Source organism: Zea mays, chromosome 8 (genome assembly GCF_902167145.1).
Source record: "Zea mays cultivar B73 chromosome 8, Zm-B73-REFERENCE-NAM-5.0, whole genome shotgun sequence".
Taxonomy (NCBI): domain Eukaryota; kingdom Viridiplantae; phylum Streptophyta; class Magnoliopsida; order Poales; family Poaceae; genus Zea; species Zea mays.
In genome coordinates this window covers 150,660,656-150,683,830 of record NC_050103.1, presented here as the reverse complement: position 1 = coordinate 150,683,830, position 23,175 = coordinate 150,660,656, and the positions used below count along the sequence as shown (strand labels likewise).

Below are 23,175 nucleotides of genomic sequence, written 5' to 3'. Positions count from 1 at the left end.
ATTTCTCTAGGGAGGCATCCTTCGCCTTGAGGCTTTCCTCGGCGCGAGCAACGTTGCTAGCCTTGTCGTCAAGTTCCTGTTGCAGCTTCTACAGCTTCACCTCAGCCGCAGCCTACTCATCCCGCTGTTTCTCCAGCATCATATTGTAGGCTTTCAGCTTTTTATGGAATGCCGTGATGACCTTCTCCCTTTGGTCCAAGTGCTCCTTCTTCTTGACCAGCCCTATCTCCTTCTGGGTCATCTCCTGCTCTCGGCCAGACACCTTTCGGATGTCCTCCTAGAAGCCCTCACGCTCCCGCTCAAGCTCGGTCCGCTCTGAGGTGAATTGGCAGGACGCCGCCTTAGTGCGCTCCTCCAGTTGGGTGCACCAGTCGCCAAGGCGCTGGTGCTCGGTCTCGAGCGCCTCCCACTCCCGCAGGATCGCCGTCTCGGTTTCCTGGAGAGCCTGATGAGCGCGGGACAACACATGAGGGAGGGGAGTCGGCGTTGCTCCTGACTCGGTGCCATACCGGAGCGGTCGCCCAAGAATAACATCCGGTTCCTCCGGAGTTGGCAGCGAGATGGAGCTGGGCACGCCCCCCCCACGCCTACCGCCGACAGTATCACTGCCGTTGGATCTGCAGTGGCTGTTGGTGGCACTACCGCCTTTGGACCCCCAGCTGGAACTTGGGAACCCGAAGGCATTGCCTCGACGGGGACAGGCGGATCCTAGGGGCCCGACGGTGCCACCTCAGCACCCGCGTCACCCCGCACGGTGGGGGCAAACGCCGCAGGAACCTCTTCGGCCGTTGCCGGTGGTGTGCTTGACGCTGGCGCTGCTGAGGCTGTGGTAGCCGCTGATGGATCAACGACGACATTCCCAGCAGATGTGTGCTGCTGAGAACCAGACCCACCGGCGGGCATAGTGACCGGCGAGGGAGGGGCGTCCTTGGAAGCAGAAGAGGAGTCCCTGACGGGCAAAGGACGGGTCAAGACCTGTCGGCATAAAAGCTACACTCGCAAGAACATTGGAAGAGCCTAAACATACTTGGGCCCTGAACCTTCCAGCGACCCTCGAAGCGGGGCGCCCGCTGCTGCTGCCGCTCCTGCTGTTGTTGCTGCCACTGCCCCCACGGTGGCAACAGTCGGTCTGACGCTGGTGGCGGTGGCAGTGGTGTCAGATCCGAAGGTGGTGGTGGCAGAGGGCTCACGCCCCTCTGCCCGTCCTGGACCTAAGGTTCGGCCTCCTTAGTCCCACCAGCTGTCTTCTGATGCTTCTGGGGGGAGTCCGAATCAAGGGGAAGATCCGAGACAAAATACCCATCGACGCGGCGCAGTCGGTGTCGCCTTACTCCCTCCGACCTCCTAGCGGCACCCGGAGCAGAAGAGCCACTTGCAGGCCCCTTGCCCTTGTCCGAGGAACTGGGGGCCGCAGGAGGAGCACTGCAGCCCACATCAGCAGGCTAGGAACCTCCGACCGGTACACCGGGAATATGGATCCCCTGGTGGGGGTCCCGGTCGCCGGTCTAATGGATCGCCAAACCACTCTCATCGACGGTCGGCAGTCGGTCCAGCACCGCCGACCGCAGCCCTGGATTGTGGCAGAGTGGCGAAATGCCCTGGGGAGGTATCAAAGCTTCGGGGATAAAAGCCTCACCAGTAATCCCCTTCACCAAAATTTCCAACTGCTCCCAGGACAGGTCGGTCCCAGGCCCGCGCTGGATCCTACCAATGTCGTTAAGGCTGGTAAACCAGCAACACAGACACGGCCTCCCCTGTAGCGGCATGACCCGGTGCTTCAGGAAATCACCGAGTACGTGCATCAAGGTCAGACCACCAATCGCCAGTTCCTTAATCCTGTCCAGTACGGGCCCGAACTCCGGCATGAGGCACGGTTTTACCCTCCATTGCTTCCGGTCGAGGCTGGGTCCGTCGCACGGAAGGGCAAGGCGGTCGTTGACCTCAGCGCTGGTGATCACCCAGTCATCACGCCAGTTCTCCTACCTCGCGCCGCCAAGGGTGGCAATGTAGGTCACTGTTGGATCTGACCTCATCTGGAAGTAGTATGCCCCAAGGTGGTCTTTGCCCTTCCCAGACCTCACCAGCACGAAAAACTGGCGGAAGAGGGAAGTGCAGGCTGCCACCCCCACGAACATCTCACAGAAGTGGACAAAGATGGCCACCTGGAGGATGGAGTGGGGCATGAGGTGCTGGAGTTGGAGTCTGAACTCCTCCAGTAGCAGCAGGAAGAACGGCGAAATCGGCAGCGCCAACCCGCAGAAGAGATAGGAGACGAAGAGCACAAACTCCCGGGCAGCGAGATCGCCGAGGGGAGTAGTGCCGGCCTAGATCCTCCCGGCGAGCGCCGGCGTGCCCCATCCGAGCAGGCGGCGCACCGTATCAAGCGCCTCCTCGGTCTGGAAATGCTCGGGATGAACCAGCATGGCCATGGCGACCGCGGCGGCGGAAAACTGAGGAGCGCGAGCGCGAAGGGGCGTGGAGGGCTCGGAGGCGAAAGGACGAAACAGTTGGGGAAAATGCGAAAGCAGAACCACTGCACGCGGGGGAAACCCCTTTTTCAAGGAAGGGCTCCCCTCGCACCCTAGAAAAATCCGCCTGATGCACACCTAGCACCTGAACAACTCAGTCACTGACATGGGGGACCGGGCCCACAAGTCATGTAGCTAGGACGCTGGTTTCCATGCGCAGAAAGGGCAAACCGCCGCGTGAGCACCAAAACCACCGCGCACGCTCCCACGCCGCCTCGGGACCGCTGCAGGAGGATATTTTAACATAGGCGGCGCCAACAGGGCGCCCCACGCACGCGGGGCACGACAAAACCGCCATGCATGGGGGCCACACACCAGTCAGCCGAAAAGATGGGCACGACGGTTGGTGTGACCAATGGTAGACTGACTGCATGTGCGCGCTGGGTTAATACAACACGCGCTAAGGAGATGCCCCGGTCATCGGCCATGTTGTGCTTACACAAGATACAGGTTTTGGCCCCACCTGCAGGCTCGAACCCTCCCCTGAGGTGGGCCCGGGGGCCACTGTCGGTACCCTGAAACAAGGGTACCCCTTGCCACAATATGAAGGCGCTACGCCGACGGAGAGGTCTCTGGTTGCGCGGAGACCAGTTCGTAGCCGCGCCACATCAACCGCCTGGGGTCGCCACGTGGCCAAGGAAAGGGATGTGCTCCAGGATACACGCGGTGGGTCTGGACCTACTGCAAGAAAAGTGTCGGGCCCCCGTACGTGGCGAACGGACCTCCGAGATGGGTCCCGGACCCTTCTGAGTGAGGTCTGGACTACTCACCACCGGATCCCGGGATTCTAGGGCAAAGAATACCCGGACCCTGCCCAAGAAGGGGTCCGGGGGTGACATGTGTCCAGACCCAGCTTGTGCAAACCTGTCCACACAACATGGCCAGGCGAAGATCTGGTGCAGCCAAGCGGCCTACTGTGCGTGACGTAAGCTTGCGGGATAGGCCTGATGTAAGACCACTGTGCCACGCTGCCCTTGCATTTATTGTGGAGGAGACGCACCGCCTGACTACCCCGCTGACAGGCGATGTGCCGTCACGGCATTTATTGCGTCCTGTCCATTCCACTGGCAGGCTGCGCCAGGGCCACCCTGCAGACGGCGCACCTGTCCAGTCCGTTGCCGAAATAGTGCGTCTGTGCTGCGCGGTGCACTGTACTCATCCCTTATATGAGAAGCTTGCCCCTGCACGCCAAGGCTATACAGATCTTGGGTGTTAGGGCGCAAGAAGATGGCTCTAGCAGCAAGTATTAGTAGCTACATCCGCTATGTTCCTGGGCCCACATGTCGGGGCTCAGTACTCTTGTACATGTCCCCCTTTAGCTATAAAAGGGGAGGCATGCGACGTTACAACACAAGCTCAATCTTTAGGCTTAGACCCAAGTCATCCAAGACAACTCAAGCTCTCAAGCAATATAACACACAGTGGAGTAGGGTATTATGCTCCGGCGGCCCGAACCACTCTAAACTCTTGCGTGTTCTTGTGTTCATTCCTTCATCTCGCAACAAGCAAAATTCTTAGGCCCCTCCTCACCTTAGGATTTAGGGCGGGTGCACTCCGCCACTCGGCCGGAGATTTCCACTCCGACAGTGGGAGTTTTCATTGCATTCGCACAAATTTTGGATGATAGTTTCGTTTCCACTGCACGCATGCAAAAAACAAGATGACATAATTCATGCAGAGCATAAATTCTTATAGAAAGCATGGGGCTGTTTTTGTTTAGGCGATGGAATATCATGTAATACAGTACAAGAGAGCGAAGGTCCTCTGAATTATTCTGCAAACCATTATAAGGAAAGTGTTAGTTAGACAAAATTATGCGTACATTGCGTCATAGCACAAAAACAGCTAGTCGGCGATTACGTACCGGATCAATAACTACATTGATAGCTCCATCCATGTAATCGTAGTACTGTATATATCTCATAACAAAGAATTTGCAATCGTTAGACCCCGCTCTCATTGTTGGGCAGTTCGTGGGGAGTTCAATAGGGTAGTTCCAAAAGGCAGGGAGGGCTGATCTTGGCCAAATATGTTGTATGACTAGATTGAGCCTACTCATTATTAACCTGGCCCATGGAAACTGCCTGTCACCCAGATCCATAGGTGTAGCATGGTAACTCTTCCATGTAGTCGCACCCAGTTCTGACCCATATGGGTTGGAATCTAACACGTGTATGCATCCAATATGAAAATTAACAACATACAAGGTCCAGTGTCCTTCACGTAGCAGGGGTACCATGATCTGCTTGTAAAAAATAAAATTAAAAATGTTGGGTACACTATGGTTGATATGCATGAATATGATTGAAATTTAAATACAGCAAAATGCAGTGACAATGTGATGTGGTCAGGGAACTGAGATTTACCGATTTGTACTCATCCAGCTTCTTGAACGATGGCAATTTGCTTGAAAGGTAACCCTCCAAAATTGAAGGGTCAAAAGGACGAGGAGAATTACTATGTTGCTCCTGCTCCTCGAAGTTCAATATAGCCTAAATAGGAGAGAGTAGTATTATGCATTTTCCATAGATACTATGGATGCAATAAAAGTGATATTAAAGAAGTGATTACCCCAACAATAACATCTAGGATGAGGTGGTGAGCAGTCATTAGAGGAATATGGTTAGCCGCGTCATCGCGAACACACTCAATGAAGCATTGCATAAACACATTATCGATGCACGCGCCATCAGCAAAAGATTGTTGTATGTCACGACAATTGCCACGATATTCAACAAAGTCAATGATATTTCTACAATAAAAAATTGAACATACAACATTGTAAACAAATGTTATTTGTAAATATGAAATACACAATTACATAATAGATCTTCAAATACTTAACAGTGTCTAAACAGTGAATTTAATCTTCTACATGGGAAGAGTGAATTATTGCCTTCATATATTGGAACACCTGACACCAATTTTGTTGATTCATACAACCCAAAGTATTACATTTTCTTTTATCACATATAAAAACTAAATATGTTGATACTCTGTTACAAACTAATTCTTGTTTGTTCATTACTATACTTTAAGTATTTATGATGTTAACTAAACCAGTCATCGATGGTTTCTCCCGTCAGCATCCTTTATTTTTTCTCAAATATGTTGATCAATCAGGATGAATTTTGGTTACCATGCATTAAGAAGGTAAAATACCTCAACAATTTAGAAAGTAACAAGGAAGTATGAAATTATAAGTTTACTACATATGAATTAGATAGTATGTGAGGTCTTTAAATTTACGAGTTTGTACCTGTCCATGTCCATGACCTTAGAACACAAGTAGTTTCGGAGAGCGTGAGCACATTCCATTTTTTGATAGGAAGAGGCATGAGGCACTAACATTTCCACTAGGAGTCTTGTCAAAAACTACGCCAGAGTCAGGTTGAACTATGCCACCTGGGACGGTGTGACCTAGCTGCACAAAAAAGTGAAGTATGCGTTCATCGTAATATGTAAATATCAAATGCACAATATCAAGTCACAAATGATATATAAGTCAAACTTAGATACTAATAGTATTAGGTGTAACCAATTCATTAGGACAACTATCAAAGGCTCGCCGCACTTCCTATTGTCTGTGAACTAATTTTTCCACCTGACTATGCGTTATCTGTGACTCTGTCGGTGGGAAAATCCTCCGGCCGGGTGGCGGAATGCACCCGCCCTAATCCTAAGATGAGGAGGGGGCCTAAGCGGTTGCCTGTTTGGTGAATTCTGGATGAACACAAGAACACTCGAGGGATTATAGTGGTTCAGGCCGCTGGAGCGTAATACCCTACATCCACTGTCTATAAGTTGTATTGAGTGTGTCCCTTGTAACGCTGTGTCCCCTCCCTTTTATAGTTTAAGGGAGGTACATACAAGGATGCTGAGCCCCGACATGCGAGCCCAGGAGCATAATGGAAGGAATACATTATGTGAATAATTAATGCTGACAGCACACATGAGTAGAGGCGTATAGGCGGAGCCGTTCAGATTCCCTCCACCTTAGTATCGCATGAGTAATCAGCGGGAGTCATGATGACTGCAGTCCATGCAGCATTGATAGGCAGTTACCCTTTTCTTGGTAACGCGCGAGTAATGACGATTCATTGTCCTTGCTATGGTAACGTGTGAGTAACAGCATGGCCCACGCAACGTAGACTGGGTGCGCCGCCTGTTACTGGAATGGTCAGGCGCACGTCTTATCCGTAATAAATGCAAAGACACACGTAGCTCAGAGGCTTTATGCCAGACTCTGCCCGTTGGCTTACGCCACGCGCAGTAGGCCACATGGTAGCATCGGGTCTCCGCCTGGGCGGGGAGCAGGAGTGTATGTGATAATGTCAGGTCTGGACACGTGTCGGCACCGGACCCCCGCCTGGGTCCTGATTAAGGCCCGGGTATGCTCTGTCCTAGAACCCTGGGACCCCACTGTGGGCGGCCTGGGCCCCATATAGGGCGGTCTGGATCTCATTCCAGGGGTCCGGTTTGCACACGTGGAGGTCCTGGACCAAAGTTGGAGGCCCGGACCGTATATATAGGGGTCCGACACCTTCCCATGGGGGTCCGGACTCACTAGTGATGCCTCAGAGCATGCCACTTTCTCTGGACACGTGGCGGCACCGGACCCACCCATGTGGTGGGGTCAGGCGCTGTTGCTGGCCCAGAGTAGTCGCCCGAGGCTGGGGCGAGTCATGGCCTGGTCACACATACAGCTCTTTTACTACGCGACTAAAAATAGTCGCGTGGGTACTGCGTCTTTATACAGCAGTAAGGGGTACCCTAGTTTCAAGGTACCGACAGTGGCCCCCGAGCCCTCCTCAGGGGAGGATGCGAGCCTGCATGTGGGGCCAAAGCTTGTACCTTGCCTCAACATGGCCTGATTGGTGATTGGCGCGCTGTTTTAGCACGTCTGCTGACGCACCCACTGTCAATCCACCTTCGGTCACGTCAACTGCCATATCTGTCCCTGCGGCTGACTGACCCACGGTCCCCACGCCTGGTGGTTTCGTCGGGCCACGCGCGAGGCGCCTCGTTGCTGCTGCATTGGTTTAAAATAACTTTTTGTCTTCTGCAGCGGCCCCAAGGAGGCGCGCTATCGCGTGCGGCGGTTCGCTCTTTCCGCACCCAAAATCCGGCACACAAACTGTATGACTTGTGGACCCGGGCCCCCGTGTCACAGACTGGGGTGCCTAGGTCCTAGGTGCCCGTCGAACGGGATTTCCTGCGGCGATTCAGGGGCGCGCGGGAGAGTTTCCCTGAAAAAGGATTCAGGTTTCCTTGAAAAAGGGTTCACCCCGCGTGCAGCAGTTACCTTTTCACATTCTCTCCCAATCGGCTGCGCCCCTTTGCCTTCGTGCTCCTCTATTCCACACTCGCGCCGCCGCACATGCCATGGCTTCGCTCGGTCATCCTGATCGCTTTCAGGCTGAGGAAGCGCTCAATCTGGTGCGTGGCCTACTTGGTTGGAGCGCGCCAGGGCTCGCCGGAAGAATCCGTGTCGGCACTGCTCCCCTTAGCGATCTCGCCGCCGGGGAGTTTGTGATGTTCACCTCCTACATTTCTTGCAGGCTGGCGCTGCCGATTTCGCCCTTCTTCCTGCTACTGCTGGAGGAGTTCGGGCTTCAGCTTCAACATCACACGCCCCACTCCATCCTCCAGGCAGCGATCTTCGTCCACCTCTGCGAGATGTTTGTAGGTGTGGCCACTTGCACTTCCCTCTTCCTCTATTTCTTCGTGTTGGTCAGGTCCGGGAAGACTAGGGACCACATCGGTGCCTACTACTTTAAGACGAGGCCAGATCCGACCGTAGTCTACATCCCCACCTTTGGTGGTGCGAGGTGGGAAAACTAGCGCAACGACTGGGTGATTGCCAGCACCGAGGCCAACGACCGCCTCATCCTGCCGAGCAATGGGCCAGCCCTCGACCGCAAGCAATGGAGGACCAAGCCACCCCTCTCGCCAGAGTTCCTGCCCATATTGGACAGGATCAAGGTCTTGGCTACGGGCGACCTGACATCAATGCACGTGGTCGGCGATCTCCTGAAGCGCCGGTTCGCGCCGCTGCAGAGAAGGTCGCGCCTGTCCTGCTGGTTCCCCGGCCCAAACGACATCGGTAGGATTCAGCGCGGGCCGGGTACCGATCTGTCCTAGGACGAGCTGGAGCTCCTAGTGGGGGGATTACTGGGGAGACTTTTGTCCCTGAATCCCTGATACTCCCCCAGGACATCCCGACGCTCTATGATGACACATGCTTGAGGACGGCGATCTTGGCCACGTTGCCAACCCACGACGACAGCGGCGTGGCGGTTCGCCAGACCAGTGGCCGGGACCCCCTCCGTGGGCACCAAATGTCGATGGGAAAATCCTCCGGTCGGGTGACGAAATGCACCCGCCCTAATCCTAAGATGAGGAGGGGGCCTAAGTGATTGCCTGTTTGGTGAATTCTGGATGAATACAAGAACACTCGATGGATTATAGTGGTTCAGACCGCTGGAGCGTAATACCCTATATCCACTATCTGTAAGTTGTATTGAGCGTGTCCCTTATAACGTTGTGTCCCCTCCCTTTTATAGTTTAAGGGAGGTACATACAAGGATGTTGAGCCCCGACATGTGGGCCCAGGAGCATAATGGAAGGAATACATTATGTGAATAATTAATGTTGACAACACACATGAGTAGAGGCGTATAGGCGAAGCCATTCAGATTCCCTCCACCTTAGTATCGCATGAGTAATCAGCGAGAGTCATGATGACTCCAGTCCATGCAGCATTGATAGGCAGTTACCCTTTTCTTGGTAACGCGCGAGTAATGGCGAGTCATTGCCCTTGCTATGGTAATGTGTGAGTAACAGCACGACCCACACAATGTGGACTGGGCGCACCGCCTGTTACTGGAATGGTCAGGCGCACGTCTTATCCGTAATAAATGCAAAGACACGCGTAGCTCAGAGGCTTTATGCCAGGCTCCGCCCGTTGGCTTACGCCGCGCGCAGTAGGCCACGTGGCAGCATCGGGTCTCCGCCTGAGCGGGGAGCAGGAGTGTATGTGATAAGGTCAGGTCTGGACACGTGTCGGCACCAGACCCCCGCCTGGGTCCTGATTAAGGCCCGGGTATGCTCTGTCCTGGAACCCTGGGACCCCACTATGGGCGGCCTGGGCCCCATACAGGGGGTTCGGATCTCATTCTAGGGGTCCGGTTTACACACGTGGAGGTCCTGGACCAAACTTGGAGGCCCGGACTGTATATACAGGGGTCTGGCACCTTCCCATGGGGGTCTGGACTCACTAGTGATGCCTCAGAGCATGTCACTTTCTCTGGACACGTGGCGGCACTGGACCCGCCCATGTGGTGGGGTCAGACGTTGTTGCTAGCCCAGAGTAGTCGCCCGAGACTAGGGCGAGTCATGGCCTGGTCCCACATACAGCTCTTTTACTACGCGACTAAAAATAGCCGCATGGGTACTACGTCTTTATACAGCAGTAAGGGGTACCCTAGTTTCAGGGTACCGACAGAATCCATCTGGGTGGGTGTCATCAGTGGTTCAGATACAAATTGATCACTAGATTGTGTGGCTGGTTCTACACATTGAAAACTATGAATTAGTGCATCATATGTTTGCATGAAGTATACATATGTGATGAAAATGAAAACTGATCTGGTACAGATGCACTGCAAGGTTGTGTCATGTGATCTTCAACGTTTGAACTATATATCTCAGCCTGGAGAACCTCGTCAATCAACTCTCCAAATGTATCAGCTAGCTGGTACTGCTTCCTACCAATCTTATTGAGACATTGCTTGATAATGACAACTATCTTGCCAACCTCTGAGTCATGATCAAGCAATTTTGCTTAGAACTTGGAGCGTTGATGTACATGGAGCCGCTGGATCTTAGTTGATATCAGGTCTTGGATAAGAGGCAGTTGGATGTATGTATTGGGAAGTCCACCATGTTCATTTGGGTCTGCCTCAATTGATTCTGGCCTTAGCGTAGACTGAAGTAAATATATATATATATATATAGTAAGAGAATAAATATGTTAAGAAGCAGACACACTAATAACAATGTGGGGATGTAATCTAACCTCAAACTGACCAATAAATGCAGATTTTGTGACGTAACAAGTCTCATTGCTGCTCCGAAACTGATGAAACCGAATGTAAATTAATAATTATGTAAATGGAGTGACTCCTAGCATCGAAGGAAAACATGAGATAACTACTAGAATCAATTAGATTTAAAAATAGTCATAGATAAGATTGTTGTAAACAACAAAAAGTTTCTGATGTGATATACCGTACCTAACATAGATGACACCTGATATTGTACAACATGGAAACACTACAAAACAAATATAAGAGCAAAAAATGTGCAATTTGGAGTAGACCTAAACAACCTAAATGGGTTGTACATAAAACTAAAATTATGATTGTTTTTTGATGTGAATACTCATAGGGCAGTAACCAAATGGTTCACCAACCTGTCGCGGGTTACGCTTATCAGCCATTGACAATGCCCTTATGATATTCTTGTTAAAATACTTGATGCGTGGAGTGCCACTTTTATTGTTGGGTGCTGTGGCGTGGTGCAGGTGGTCCAAATAATACAACTACATAACATAGTTACATTATGTGAGTCATATGCACATGGCGACAAGTGAACGTAAACAAAAAAGATATGAATGTATTTTCGGTTTGCAATGGGTTAAACTAAGAAAAGATTTACCATAATAAGTATGAAACTTACAAAAACAACGATGGAACACCCGTATATTGTTGCTGAGACGTTATTAGTGCTTCTATTGTGCCATTTCTGGGCAACTTAACATAGGTCGCTGAATATAAGATGGCACCAGTCAATGTGAGGGAATCGATCCAATTGTTCCGTCAATAGAACCTCGTTGTAAGATATCGACCAGCTAGCAGTTGGAAAAAGCAGCCGGTTGAAGAGGATAAAAACATTGAATTGATAGCTCATCATTATTGCCTAGCCTCAATCTATCCTATAGCTTTGAAATCACAAACTCATCATTGTTAATGCCCAGGGAGGACTGAAGGTTTGCAGCGACATTCGCTTCATCAAAATTTAGTGTCTTCCCACCACCCGAATTTGGAAGACTCAATATTAGACGAACAGTCTCCTTGGTGATTTTCAGTTCTTTGTCTGGACCAATACAAAGAGTCATGTCTTTGGGGTCTAGCTTCTGCATGAGCCAACAAAGATGTGTCTGACATCCAATTGCATCAATCGCCGTGTCAAGAATGTTGGAGAAAACTTTACTGACTATAACTTGACATTGTCTTTCATTCATTATCTGAATGGACGTAAGAACATCTTGTGGGTTGCATCTAATGTTGAGTCTCTGCAAGAAAAAAGTGGAAACATGGATAAATATATTAATAATTAAATATCATAATATCTACATTCTGATTTTTACATAATTCCATGGTCTATTACTATTTTGGCTTGATATAAGCTAATAATGCTTTTGTTTAATATAATAACATGTATGTTGCAGCCTAGAAAGTTTGCATTATGATTATATGAATACTTAAAATAATTTGATTAAAGTAGAAAACATAATCTAACAATATCAACCGTATTGATACTTTTTGTTGTATATTTCAAAGATTGATTTTGGAATAGATAAGTGGCTGCAATAATGTTATAAACTCACCTACGCTTGTTTGCGACATCTATTTTGATATTGTACTTTTTTGGGGGGCTCAAAGTCATCATCATCGTCCACACTGGGCATGGGGACCTTTTTTGGCTCGGCAGCACCTCTCTTTCTATATTACGGAGGATCACCGTCGCAACGAGGATTTGGAGGGTCTCCCGTGGCTGTCAAGCACGGGATGTCAACACTGAAGCATTCTTGGCTAGACTCAATGATTAAGCGCTTCGGATTGGTTCGGAGTCGATCAACCTTCCGCATGATTGAAGTAGCAGCCTGCAGGGCAACAAATGTGAAACATATGCGACAAATAAAAATGATTAACAGTGAAACAAGTATACATGTTGATTTTACATATACTTTACTGACTTACATACATTAACATATAAACAAGTGACTATATGAAATAATTGTACACTCTAGACACTCGTCCACATTAGAATACCTCAATTCTGTTATATGGCTCTAGAAGTTAAAATGAATAATTGATGAGTGAAGAAAAACAACATAAACAAGCACTTATGTGGCATCTGTCATAAAAAAGAAAAACAAAGCATAGTGAAAAGAGATATATCATAAGACTATTTGCATAACCAAACTAAAATGACATATTTGTTCTACAACAAAGACGTGCCTTCAAGAATCGTTGCGGCGTAGGAAAAATTATTTTTTATCGATTCGAATATATGCTAAATGGTGAGATGGATAATATAGTATAATGAAACCAGAATTATATAAATTGCAATCAACAATATATGTAAACAATAATTGTAAAGATAACAACAAAACAATTAGATTTGAGGATGTTTATGGCAGTATGGTGTAAGCTAAAAAGACATAAACAAATATAGCTTAGTAAATAACAAAAACATTCATATTCAGGGATGCTTATGGCAATGTCATAATAGGTGAGCCAATAATAACTAAAAAATAAGTTCCATGTTAATTTGGGAAAAACAGGGATATGAGAAACTCGAGACAATATCATTATTTCAATCTGACATGCGACAATATGTATTTTTGCACCAAATGTTTTGAGAGCACAGATGAAGTGTATTTTAAAATAAAATAAAAGGAATACTATTTTCAAATAGTGCCTTGTCTCTAACAGAATTTCAAATGATACTGGCATTTTGGGACGGGTTTGTAGGCCTCATCCCTTTCGTACAATTGTAACTCCTGCAGGTCATAATCATTTACATTTTATGGTCTAGTCTCTTTTTTTTTTCTTATACTCCCTCCATCCAAAAAAATGTTTTACCTTTCTAGTTGATTCATACAATAATTAATGTATTTGTTTTATATATGTGTCTAGATTTATTATCATTCATTTAAACATAGACATAAAAATCAAGAGTTAAAATGACTAATATTTTGAGACTGGTGGGGGAGTAATATTCTTCAAAGTTTGTTTTTAAATAGCATAATTTTCCAACACGGTACCTATAAATAAATTGTCAGAAAGCGTAAATAGCAATTTTAAACATGTAACATTAATGCCAAATTGACCGGTTGTTTATCCATTTTCAAATGCTGTTTGGCCAGTATATGTCATCATGCCCGACTGTCCGGTGCCAAACGGTCCACCAAACAACTGCCAACTGGGCGTCAGCTCCCATTTTAATAGCTAGCCTAGCCTCGTCCCACGGTAATCGTCCCTCTGCCAAAAAAAGGGCATCACTCCATTGCACTTGCAGTGCAGTCTAGCTCTTGCACCCGATCGAGCCGGCCTTCACTTCACGCCATGTTCAGTGCCATGTCCGCCCTCCTCTCCTCCCTGGCCCGGCGGCTGGTGGTGCCCCTCCGCCGCAGGAAGAGCATCACGTCCTCCGCTTTCGCCGCCAGACGTTCGTTCTTCCCGTGCGGCGCGGGCCACCGCGACGTCGTCCGCGACAGCTCCTTCGTCGTCGTCATCAAGCGCAAGACGCTGAGGAAGGTGATGCCCAGCAGAAGGGTGGGGGAGCGGAAGCGCGGGCGAGGAGGCGATGACCTCGTTGACGACGGCGACGAGCCGTGCGTGTGGCGGCGGACGATCCTCCTGGGGCGTAGGTGCCAGCCACTGGAGTTCACGGGGGCCATACACTACGACTGCGAGGGGCAGCGGCTTCGGCAGCCCCGCACGCCGCCGCTGCCGTCGTCGCCGCTGCTGAGCCCCGTCCATCCTTCCAAGCTCCGCTATATGGACCGCGCATAAGAGGATCCGCACAGCAGACTGCACGTACTATGCTAGCTTACGGATGGATGAAGAAGATGACACGGTTTTCCTTTGGTGACTTCACTGCTTCGTCTCGTGTCTCGTGACGTGTGATGAATGAGTACATCATGTTCGACCGATCTGTTATCTTGTGGAACAGAATAATTAATGAGTATATTGTATTATATTACAATTGTTTCAGTGGAAAAGTAGGTGATTGTTAACTTGTGTCGTGTGTAAGATCTTGGTAGATGAACAGCGATGAATCCTTTCCAAAACAAAAGATATGGTAGATGAGAGGTTGTTCAACTATTTGCCACTCACGTTTTGGAAGCATGCACGCTAGCGGTACCCCTAGGGCCCTCACCTCAGCATTGCTGCATGAGTGACACTGTTTCGGTGTGGTACATTGAATTTGTTGACAGGCAGTCACTAGCATGCTATATTAGGTCTGCTAATTCAAACGGTACTTCTTTATTTGGATAATCTAGTATTTATCTGAATTCATTTTTTTCAATCTCATCCAATACATATGCATAGAAATAGCAGAACAAGATCTAAAGAGGTAGATTATTTATTTATTTCTCTATGGGTATGTTAATAGGCATAAATCTCTACACATGTGCCCTCTTTAATTCATCTTAAATGTAGCCTAAGGGCTTGTTCGATTAGCGGTGGATTAAAGAGGATTAAATCCCTTTCTAGTTAAAATTGAATATAAGGAGATTTAATCCCTCTTAATCTACTTCGAGCTCCATGCAACTGAACAATGCCTAAATTACAGTCGTGGTTCAAACTAGCTACAAAATATATATCTACACCTACTGAATTATTAATTGATACAGTTTTGTTACTATGTTATCATTGTCAATTTCTGCTTACAAATATATATTTGTGGGTATCTGGTTCAATCATACGACCTATGGTGCCGTCAGGCCCGTCACCGTGCACCGTCGTCACGTCGTGCGACGTGCCATGGCTCATCCGCAGTGACCTTGCCCCTTGGTGCTCGCTCCCGCGCTGCCCGCGCACCGCGCGCCCGCTTTGGTCGGGCGTCCGCTGCCCACTTTGCGCGCTTCCCCGCTGCTCCCCCGCCGTACGTAAAATGGACCTATCCACAATTCCACATCACCCGGCGCCTCTCCGTCTTCCTCCTCCCTCGCCGTCGCCGCGCCCCCAACCGTCACTACCGACAGCAGCACGGTTCACCCCGGGCGCGAGGGCGACGCTGCCGAGGGCGAGGGGTGCGTCCCGCCGGATCGGCGCAGGAGCGACACACGCGACGCCATGGACGAGAAGAAGGTGCGGGCTGGCACCGAAATCCCCTCTGTTCTTCTGTTAACGCGTACGTATCCGGATTCGCATTGTGGATTTCATGGGTTCGGCACCGTCGTGGTGGCCCGCGTGACCAGGGCTCCGAGGAGGCGCCGTTCTTCACGGACTACGGCGAGGCGAGCCGGTACGAGGTTACCGAGGTGGTGGGCAAGGGCAGCTACGGCGTGGTCGCCGCGGCCCTCGACACCCTCACCGGCGAGCACGTCGCCATCAAGAAGATCAACGACGTCTTCGAGCACGTCTCCGACGCCACCCGCATCCTGCGCGAGATCAAGCTGCTGCGCCTGCTGCGCCACCCGGACATCGTCCAGATCAAGCATATCATGCTCCCGCCATCGCGCCGCGAGTTCCGCGACATTTACGTCGTCTTCGAGCTCATGGAGTCCGACCTCCACCAGGTCATCAAGGCCAACGACGACCTCACGCCCGAGCACCACCAGTTCTTCCTGTACCAGCTGCTCCGCGGCATGAAGTACATCCACGCCGCCAATGTCTTCCACCGGGACCTCAAGCCCAAGAACATTCTCGCCAACGGCGACTGCAAGCTCAAGATTTGTGACTTCGGCCTTGCTCGGGTGTCTTTCAACGATACACCTTCAGCCATATTCTGGACGGTAACCAGAGCACATATATTGTGACTGTGAGACACGATAAGCAGCCACACAGTTTAAGTTTTTGTTCTTGCTGTGTAATTACAGGATTATGTGGCAACAAGATGGTATCGTGCTCCAGAATTATGCGGCTCCTTCTTTTCAAAGGTCGGATAGTTTTCACCCGGACACAACTTCTACTAGCTCTTCATTGCTATATGGTTTTTTACTGTTTAAGAGTACACCACTTCATTTTGCTGAATTTACAACTTAACACTTAATTTTGCAGTATACTCCTGCGATTGATATCTGGAGCCTAGGTTGTATATTTGCTGAAATGCTTATAGGGAAGCCTCTCTTTCCTGGCAAGAATGTGGTACATCAACTGGATCTCATGACAGATCTACTTGGCACTCCTTCACCAGAGTCACTTTCGAGGGTCGGTTCACTTTTCCCTACTTCTAGAATAAGAAAAACAGTTACAGGCTTGGAGAGTTGGAGCCTTATCTTTTAATTCAGAATCTCACATAACGGAAAAGATAAGATAGCATCATCTTAATGCTAAGAAAAGATAAGATAGCATCATCAAACTAAGGTATACTCGGTTGCATGTGTAGATTCAGAGCTATAGTTCAATGCTGCTGAGGTATATGGTTAGAGGACTGGATAATAGAATTGGTGGAATAGTCAAATATATTGCTGAGCCTTTCTCTCAAAAAAAATATTGCTGAGCCTTGTGGGCAGATTACACATGAGTATATTGTTTAGAGCTAGTTTGGAAACTCAAATTCTCATAGTATTTCTGTCATTTTCCAGGGTAGCAAATCCCCATGGGATCTCTGTCATTTTCTAGGTTAGCAATCCCCATATTTATTTATGGGAGGTTTTTCTTCCTTGGGTTTGTCTCCAATTACTTCCAAATTACTCCCTCCGTTTCTTTTTATTTGTCGCTGGATAGTGCAATTTTACACTATCCAGCGACAAATAAAAAGAAACGGAGGGAGTAGCATTTAAAGGCTTATTCAGTTATGAGTGGATTAAGTGGGATTAGAGGGATCAAAATTGAACAGGAAGTCAGGAAGAGATTTAATCCCGTCCAATCCCTATACAACCGAACAAGGTCTAGGAGGTAAGAACCCTTAAGTCCCGTTCAGTTAGGTTGGTTTGAGGTCAGAAACTATTCCGGCTAATCAATATTAGTACAAATAAATTTATCATTCCAACTAAAACTGTTCCAATAGAACTGTTCTGAAGTAAACGAGACCTTAGAGATAAAGATAAGGCAAGCTGCGATTACACGGTCCTAGTCTACCACATTTATAACCCAATATATATAGTCTCGTCAAAGTCACAGTAGGAGCGGCTGCTGGTTTTTCAAAGAGTTGCAACTGCAAATTTTCACCTGTTGCTACAGTATTTTCTTTATATATAACCAGGCAGCAGAAACTGCAGCAGCAGCAGCCGAACAACCTATAACACAATTGGCTCATAGTGTAATTATAACATTTAGAATCATCTGCACCTCGATCAGTTTGCTATTTTCGTCAACTGTCTCTGTACCAAAATAGAATTCGTTTTGCCTTTTTAATAGATTCATATAATACTTGGTGTATGTGTTCTATATATGTGTCTTCATTCATAATAGTATTTTGGAACGGATGGAATACAATACATTATAGTATTGGTATTGAATACGTTTCTCAAGTCTTACCAAAATTTCTGGCCTTTCGGCTACCACTGTAGTGACATTTAAACAATTGTAGTTCTAATGGTTGTTTTCTATTTTTGCTTGTCTCATGTATAACTTGAATTGAACTCCCTCCGTTTTAAAATATAATTCGTTTGACTTTTTCAACCTCAACCGTGACCACTCGTCTTATACAAAAACTCATGAAAAAACGAAATTTTTTAAGTCATATGTAAAGTATATTTGATAATAAAAAACCACAATGAATTTTTAAATTTTTTTAACAAACGTTAAATAGAAAAGGTCAAATAAATTATAAATTGGTATGGAGGGAGTAATACATACTATTGTAGTCCCCACCTGATTTTATTTCACAATAGTCTTTAATTAAAGGATACACAGAGTAGGGGAGGTGCAGAGGGAGGAAACTGGAAGTACATCATTGTAGGATAGAGAGAGAGGGGTACATCTAGTCATCTAGATATATGAACTTGAATGGTTGGGTGCATCACCATATCTTGCACCCAACCAGTTGAGTTAGGCTTACTTGTTTCTTGGCTCCCATTTTGAATGATAATATAAGTTATATGTGTGTTTTCAGTTGATACCTAGTGTGGTTTAATTTGTTAGCAATATACTCCCTCCATCTAGGAATGATAAACTTATTTTGATCCAGGAAAGTCACATTTTACAATTTTTGACCAATAATTAGTTAAAATAATATGGAAGTTTATGCCATAAAACTTACAATAAAAGATTTGTAATCAAAGTGTCTTTCAAATGCGTTGATTCTTTAGCAATTGACAACATACTGTAAGAGAAATTAAGGGTCAAAGTATACTTTGCATGACTTCTTTTGTTCCAACAATGATAGTGCAACCTTTTTTTTGCTACACTAAGCTATTTTTAACCCTTCTACCATTTGTAGATTCGAAATGAAAAGGCTCGCCGATACTTGGGAAACATGAAAACAAAGCATCCAGTTCCTTTTACACAGAAGTTTCCTGGTATAGATCCAATGGCTCTTCATTTGCTTGAACGCCTACTTTCTTTTGATCCAAAGGACCGACCAACTGCTGCAGAGGTAGTAGCAATGTCAGCAAGAAGCGGTAGTTTCAAACGATGTATTATTAGTTATGCTCAATACTGATATTACAATAGTGGAATTCAAGGCCTTGACAGATCCATACTTCACTGGGTTAGCAAATTCTGCACGTGAACCAGTAGCACAACCTATCTCAAAATTTGAGTTTGAGTTTGAAAGAAGGAAGCTGGCCAGAGATGATGTTCGAGAATTAATTTACAGAGAGGTATTTTAAGTTGATTGTGCTGTGGTTATTATGGGTATATGTTTACTAATTCATGATGCATCTGTTTAGACATTGGAATACCATCCTCAGATGTTGCAGGAGTTTCTTGGTGGTGGTGTCAAGGCGAACTTTGTGTACCCGAGGTGTGTGGTGCAGTTTTCTTGCTCTTAAATGTGGATTGCACTGTCTTCGAAAAGTCTATAGTCCATTTGTTTCATAATGTTGAGAACCACAACAAAGAAAGACACAATTGAGTTCCTTTTTCTGAAAGATGTGTGCTATATTTTTTTCTCACTAAGTAAAATTTGGTAAAAATGTTTATTTTTAGTTGGTGTTACTTGACATTTCTACTCTGAACTTTAACATGTTGTAATGGTAATATAAAGTTGCACTGTTTGAGAGAACTTCACCAGGTTACATAAAAAATTAGAAGACTAGTGGAGATCATTGCTCTTATAATTGTAGAATGAAACCTAACATGGTGAAATGCTCCTATGGCACAGATCACCTGTTAAATTACATACATTAGAGAACAACATATCAAAACTTTTCGATGCTAAACAATATAGTTTTTATCCAAGTTTCTCTTATATTCAACGGAATGAACTTGTATCTTTGGTGCACTGTATATTGAATCCAAGCATTGGAATTTGCTGAGCATGATAAGGAGTATTCTATTGCGAAGCTAATTAGTTGAGGGGCTGTTGTAATTGTGCTAACGGTAATGGATGCACTACTGACAGTGGGGTGGATCGTTTCAAGAGGCAATTCGTTCATCTCGAAGAAATTGCTGCTAAGGGTGAGAAGACTAGCCCACAATTGCGACAACATACTTCCTTACCAAGGCAATGCTTCTGCCAATATTCTGAAGGCAATGCTTCTGTCTATGAATTTCTCTCATACTAATAGTTCTTGCATCCTGTTGCAGAGAAAGAGTAAATGACAGCGGCGACGACCTTGAGAAACCAAGTGCAGATTACTGCATAAGATTGCATGTATGTGATCAACTCTCAAGCTCTCGTAACTTTCTGAAGAGCGAAAGCATCAGTGCTTCCCAGTGTGTGGTCATCAAACCGAAGCGAGAGAAAGATGTAAGTGCAATAACCATATCCAATAATATAGGTACCATTGATTCAAGTTGGTCTATCAAGATGACCCTGCTGTCACCTGGTAATTATTGATTTGAACCAGTACAAATGTGAAAGAAATTAGGCGTCAGTCAAGTATATAGAGTGGAATCAAAAGGCCAATGTTGATTGTTAGATAGGGTACACTTTACTTACCTAATTACCTTATTATACGAAAATACTAGGGTGTTGTCTTATTATCAAGTAAGCAATGCTGATTGTTTCCAACAATAGCAATAGAGAGAAGCAGGTAGGAGAACTTGATATTGACGACTCCAATATTTTAGGGTCCTCTTCTGTTATATGATTATCAGATTCTGTGTACAGATTTGTTGTTATGTTACTATTGGATGCCTTTCCTGAGCTTTCGTTTTCGCATGACATTGTTCTGGACTTTTTGGCCAAACAACGACCCTGCAACGAATTATGATGCTTGTTCCAGAATTATGATGCTTGTTCCAGGATCTTATTGTTACTCATTGAATGCACTGAAGTTACATATATACATTATAGGTTGATATATTAACTAAATGATTTATTATTGGCATGCTAAATGGTGCGTTCAATACGTACTCTGCAGGAGGAGCCCATATCTGAGTATGCGAGCAGTCCAGTTGATGGTGTGCCACCGAGGATTGCTGAACTCAAAACCTGAGAGCCTTAAGGTACATCCAAGCAAGAAGGATCTGTGCACATCGACCTGTTCTTGAACCATAGGGGAAAAAATGACATTTGGGAGGTGCCCAACTATTCCAGATACGTTTCCAATGCTCAAAACTAGTAGCTCTATATAGCGGCGCATCATAAGCCGATTTAGAAGAATAGCAGCCGGAACTAGGGGGAACATGGCAAGGCTGATTCTATGATCTTTAAGGTTCAGTAGCCAAGAGCGATACATCAAGAGGATAAATAGTCTTGGTAACCTTTAATATAAAGCTTCCTTTTTTGAAAAAAGGTTCAGTAGGCAGAATTGCTTTCTGATGATTGTATTGTGTTGTAATGGTTCCCTTTATCTTTCTCCCATGGAGCTAGATATATTTGACTCTTGCTCCAGAAATTTTTTTTTGTCGGATGGAATTCCTATTAACTAGTGATCTGATTGGCTAGTTAAGTATAGGTTAGCCAGTAATTGATCATAGCATATGCAATGTGTTCCAGCGCACTTTTCTAACAAATATTTTCATGATTTTGTGACTATCCTGATTTCCGTTGCCTACCCTGCCGTTATCGGCACATAATTATGAGAACATACAAAATCATTTACAATGTATACCCTTTTTCGTGTCCTAACGTATTACGGTGTGAGAGGTTTCTTATACGAGGAGATTTCAGTGGGTATTTAGGTACAACAAGTGCACGCTTTTTAGGTGCTTCATGTAGATTTTGGGTACGGTAGTAGGAATCAAGTGGGAGAAAAAAGCCTTTGACTTCACGGTAGCTTTTGACCTATCGGTAGTGAACACTTACTTTAGAAAAAGAGACTCATATTTAGTGACCTATAGTAGTGGCCATGGTAGCTTTTGACCTATTGTTAGCGAACACTTTATTTAGAAAAAGAGACTCCTATTTAGTGACCTATAGTAATGGACAACACTCTACTTAGATTGACTTTGTCCTCAGAAGAAGAGAGAATAAGCGAGCATATTTGAATTGTAAGGTGATACCTTTGGAATGTATTGTCTATTAACATCAGCTTGTGGCGGTCTTTTGTTGGCATGTGAATGACCGTAGGGATAAACAAGCCAATATTGCAAGAACAAAGGGTATAATTGTATAAGATGAAAGAGGAGAAGGTAGAAGTCTTTCAAAAAGGACAAACAAAGAGGTCACTTGGAAGGAATATGGCCTTAGAGGTGTGTGGAGTAACTCAAGGGAGTAGATGTGCAGCTAAAGATATTTGGTGGTAGAATGAGAAAGTTCATAGGGTTATTAAGGAGAAGAAATAATGCTACCTAAATTTGTACCATGATAGGATTGTAGATAATATAGAGAAGGACGTATGAAGATCTTTACCAACGCTTGAGTATGAAGAAATGAGAGAAGGACATATATAGGATGGATATGGTGCGTGAGAGGAAGACAAGAGACTTCAACCAAGTTAAATGCAATAAGGATGAAATAAAACACCACTAGGTGAAGGAGGATAAGATTAGACATAGATGGCAAAAGTCTTTGACAAATTGTTCAGAGGGAGAATAGGAATACAACATTTTAGTTGGATAACTACTTTGGTGATAGCAATAGCCACTTTATGTGTAGGGATCCAAGAATTTGAGGTTAGAGAGACACTGGGATGGATGAAAGGGGTTAAAGCAGTGGGCTCTTATGGTATCCCAATCTAGGTAAGGAGATACCTCAGAGACATAGTTATAGTATGGCTAACCAAGTTGTTCAACAATATCTACTGATCGAACATGATGCCAAGCAATTGGAGAAGTATATTAGTAACGATCTACAAGAATAAGGGAGATATTCAAATTTTTGCTAATTACTAGGAAATTAAGTTAATGAGCCATGCTATGAAGCCATGAGATAGTTACTGAGCATCGTCTAAAGAGGAAATAATGAGGATTGCTTCGAACTAATTTGGTTTTATGCTCGGCCGAGAAGCCATATTACAAATATGACACAACATGGGTTAATGAGGAATAACAAACCTCCGAATGCCTGAGCTCACTCGACCTTTCCCGATAGGGTTACGTCTCGCTCGACCCCTGACCACGAAGGGGCT

General features: G+C 46.1%; 2 protein-coding genes across 2 annotated transcripts; both read left to right on the top strand.

The window, feature by feature from the left end:
* The first annotated feature begins 13,754 nt into the window (after positions 1–13,754).
* LOC100276966 (uncharacterized) lies at positions 13,755–14,619 on the top strand. The gene has a single exon (XM_008658484.3). The coding sequence runs from the start codon at positions 13,946–13,948 to the stop codon at positions 14,393–14,395; it is 450 nt and encodes a 149-aa protein (XP_008656706.1). The 5' UTR covers positions 13,755–13,945; the 3' UTR covers positions 14,396–14,619.
* Positions 14,620–15,318: 699 nt separating this feature from the next.
* On the top strand, positions 15,319–21,531 carry LOC103636120 (mitogen-activated protein kinase 16). The gene is made up of 10 exons (XM_008658483.3): positions 15,319–15,697; positions 15,808–16,344; positions 16,429–16,488; positions 16,610–16,759; positions 18,936–19,091; positions 19,180–19,317; positions 19,387–19,460; positions 20,061–20,162; positions 20,246–20,408; positions 21,025–21,531. Exons 1-10 carry the CDS (start codon positions 15,683–15,685, stop codon positions 21,097–21,099), a joined length of 1,470 nt encoding a protein of 489 aa, XP_008656705.1. The 5' UTR covers positions 15,319–15,682; the 3' UTR covers positions 21,100–21,531.
* Positions 21,532–23,175: the final 1,644 nt, after the last annotated feature.

Excerpts from the sequence above, each read along its gene's own strand:
- LOC100276966 (XM_008658484.3), top strand. The coding sequence starts at position 13,946 with ATGTTCAGTGCCATGTCCGCCCTCCTCTCCTCCCTGGCCCGGCGGCTG.
- LOC103636120 (XM_008658483.3), top strand. Across the intron at positions 16,345-16,428 it reads CTTCAGCCATATTCTGGACG|GATTATGTGGCAACAAGATG; the intron begins GTAACCAGAGCA and ends GTGTAATTACAG. Across the intron at positions 20,409-21,024 it reads AACCGAAGCGAGAGAAAGAT|GAGGAGCCCATATCTGAGTA; the intron begins GTAAGTGCAATA and ends CGTACTCTGCAG.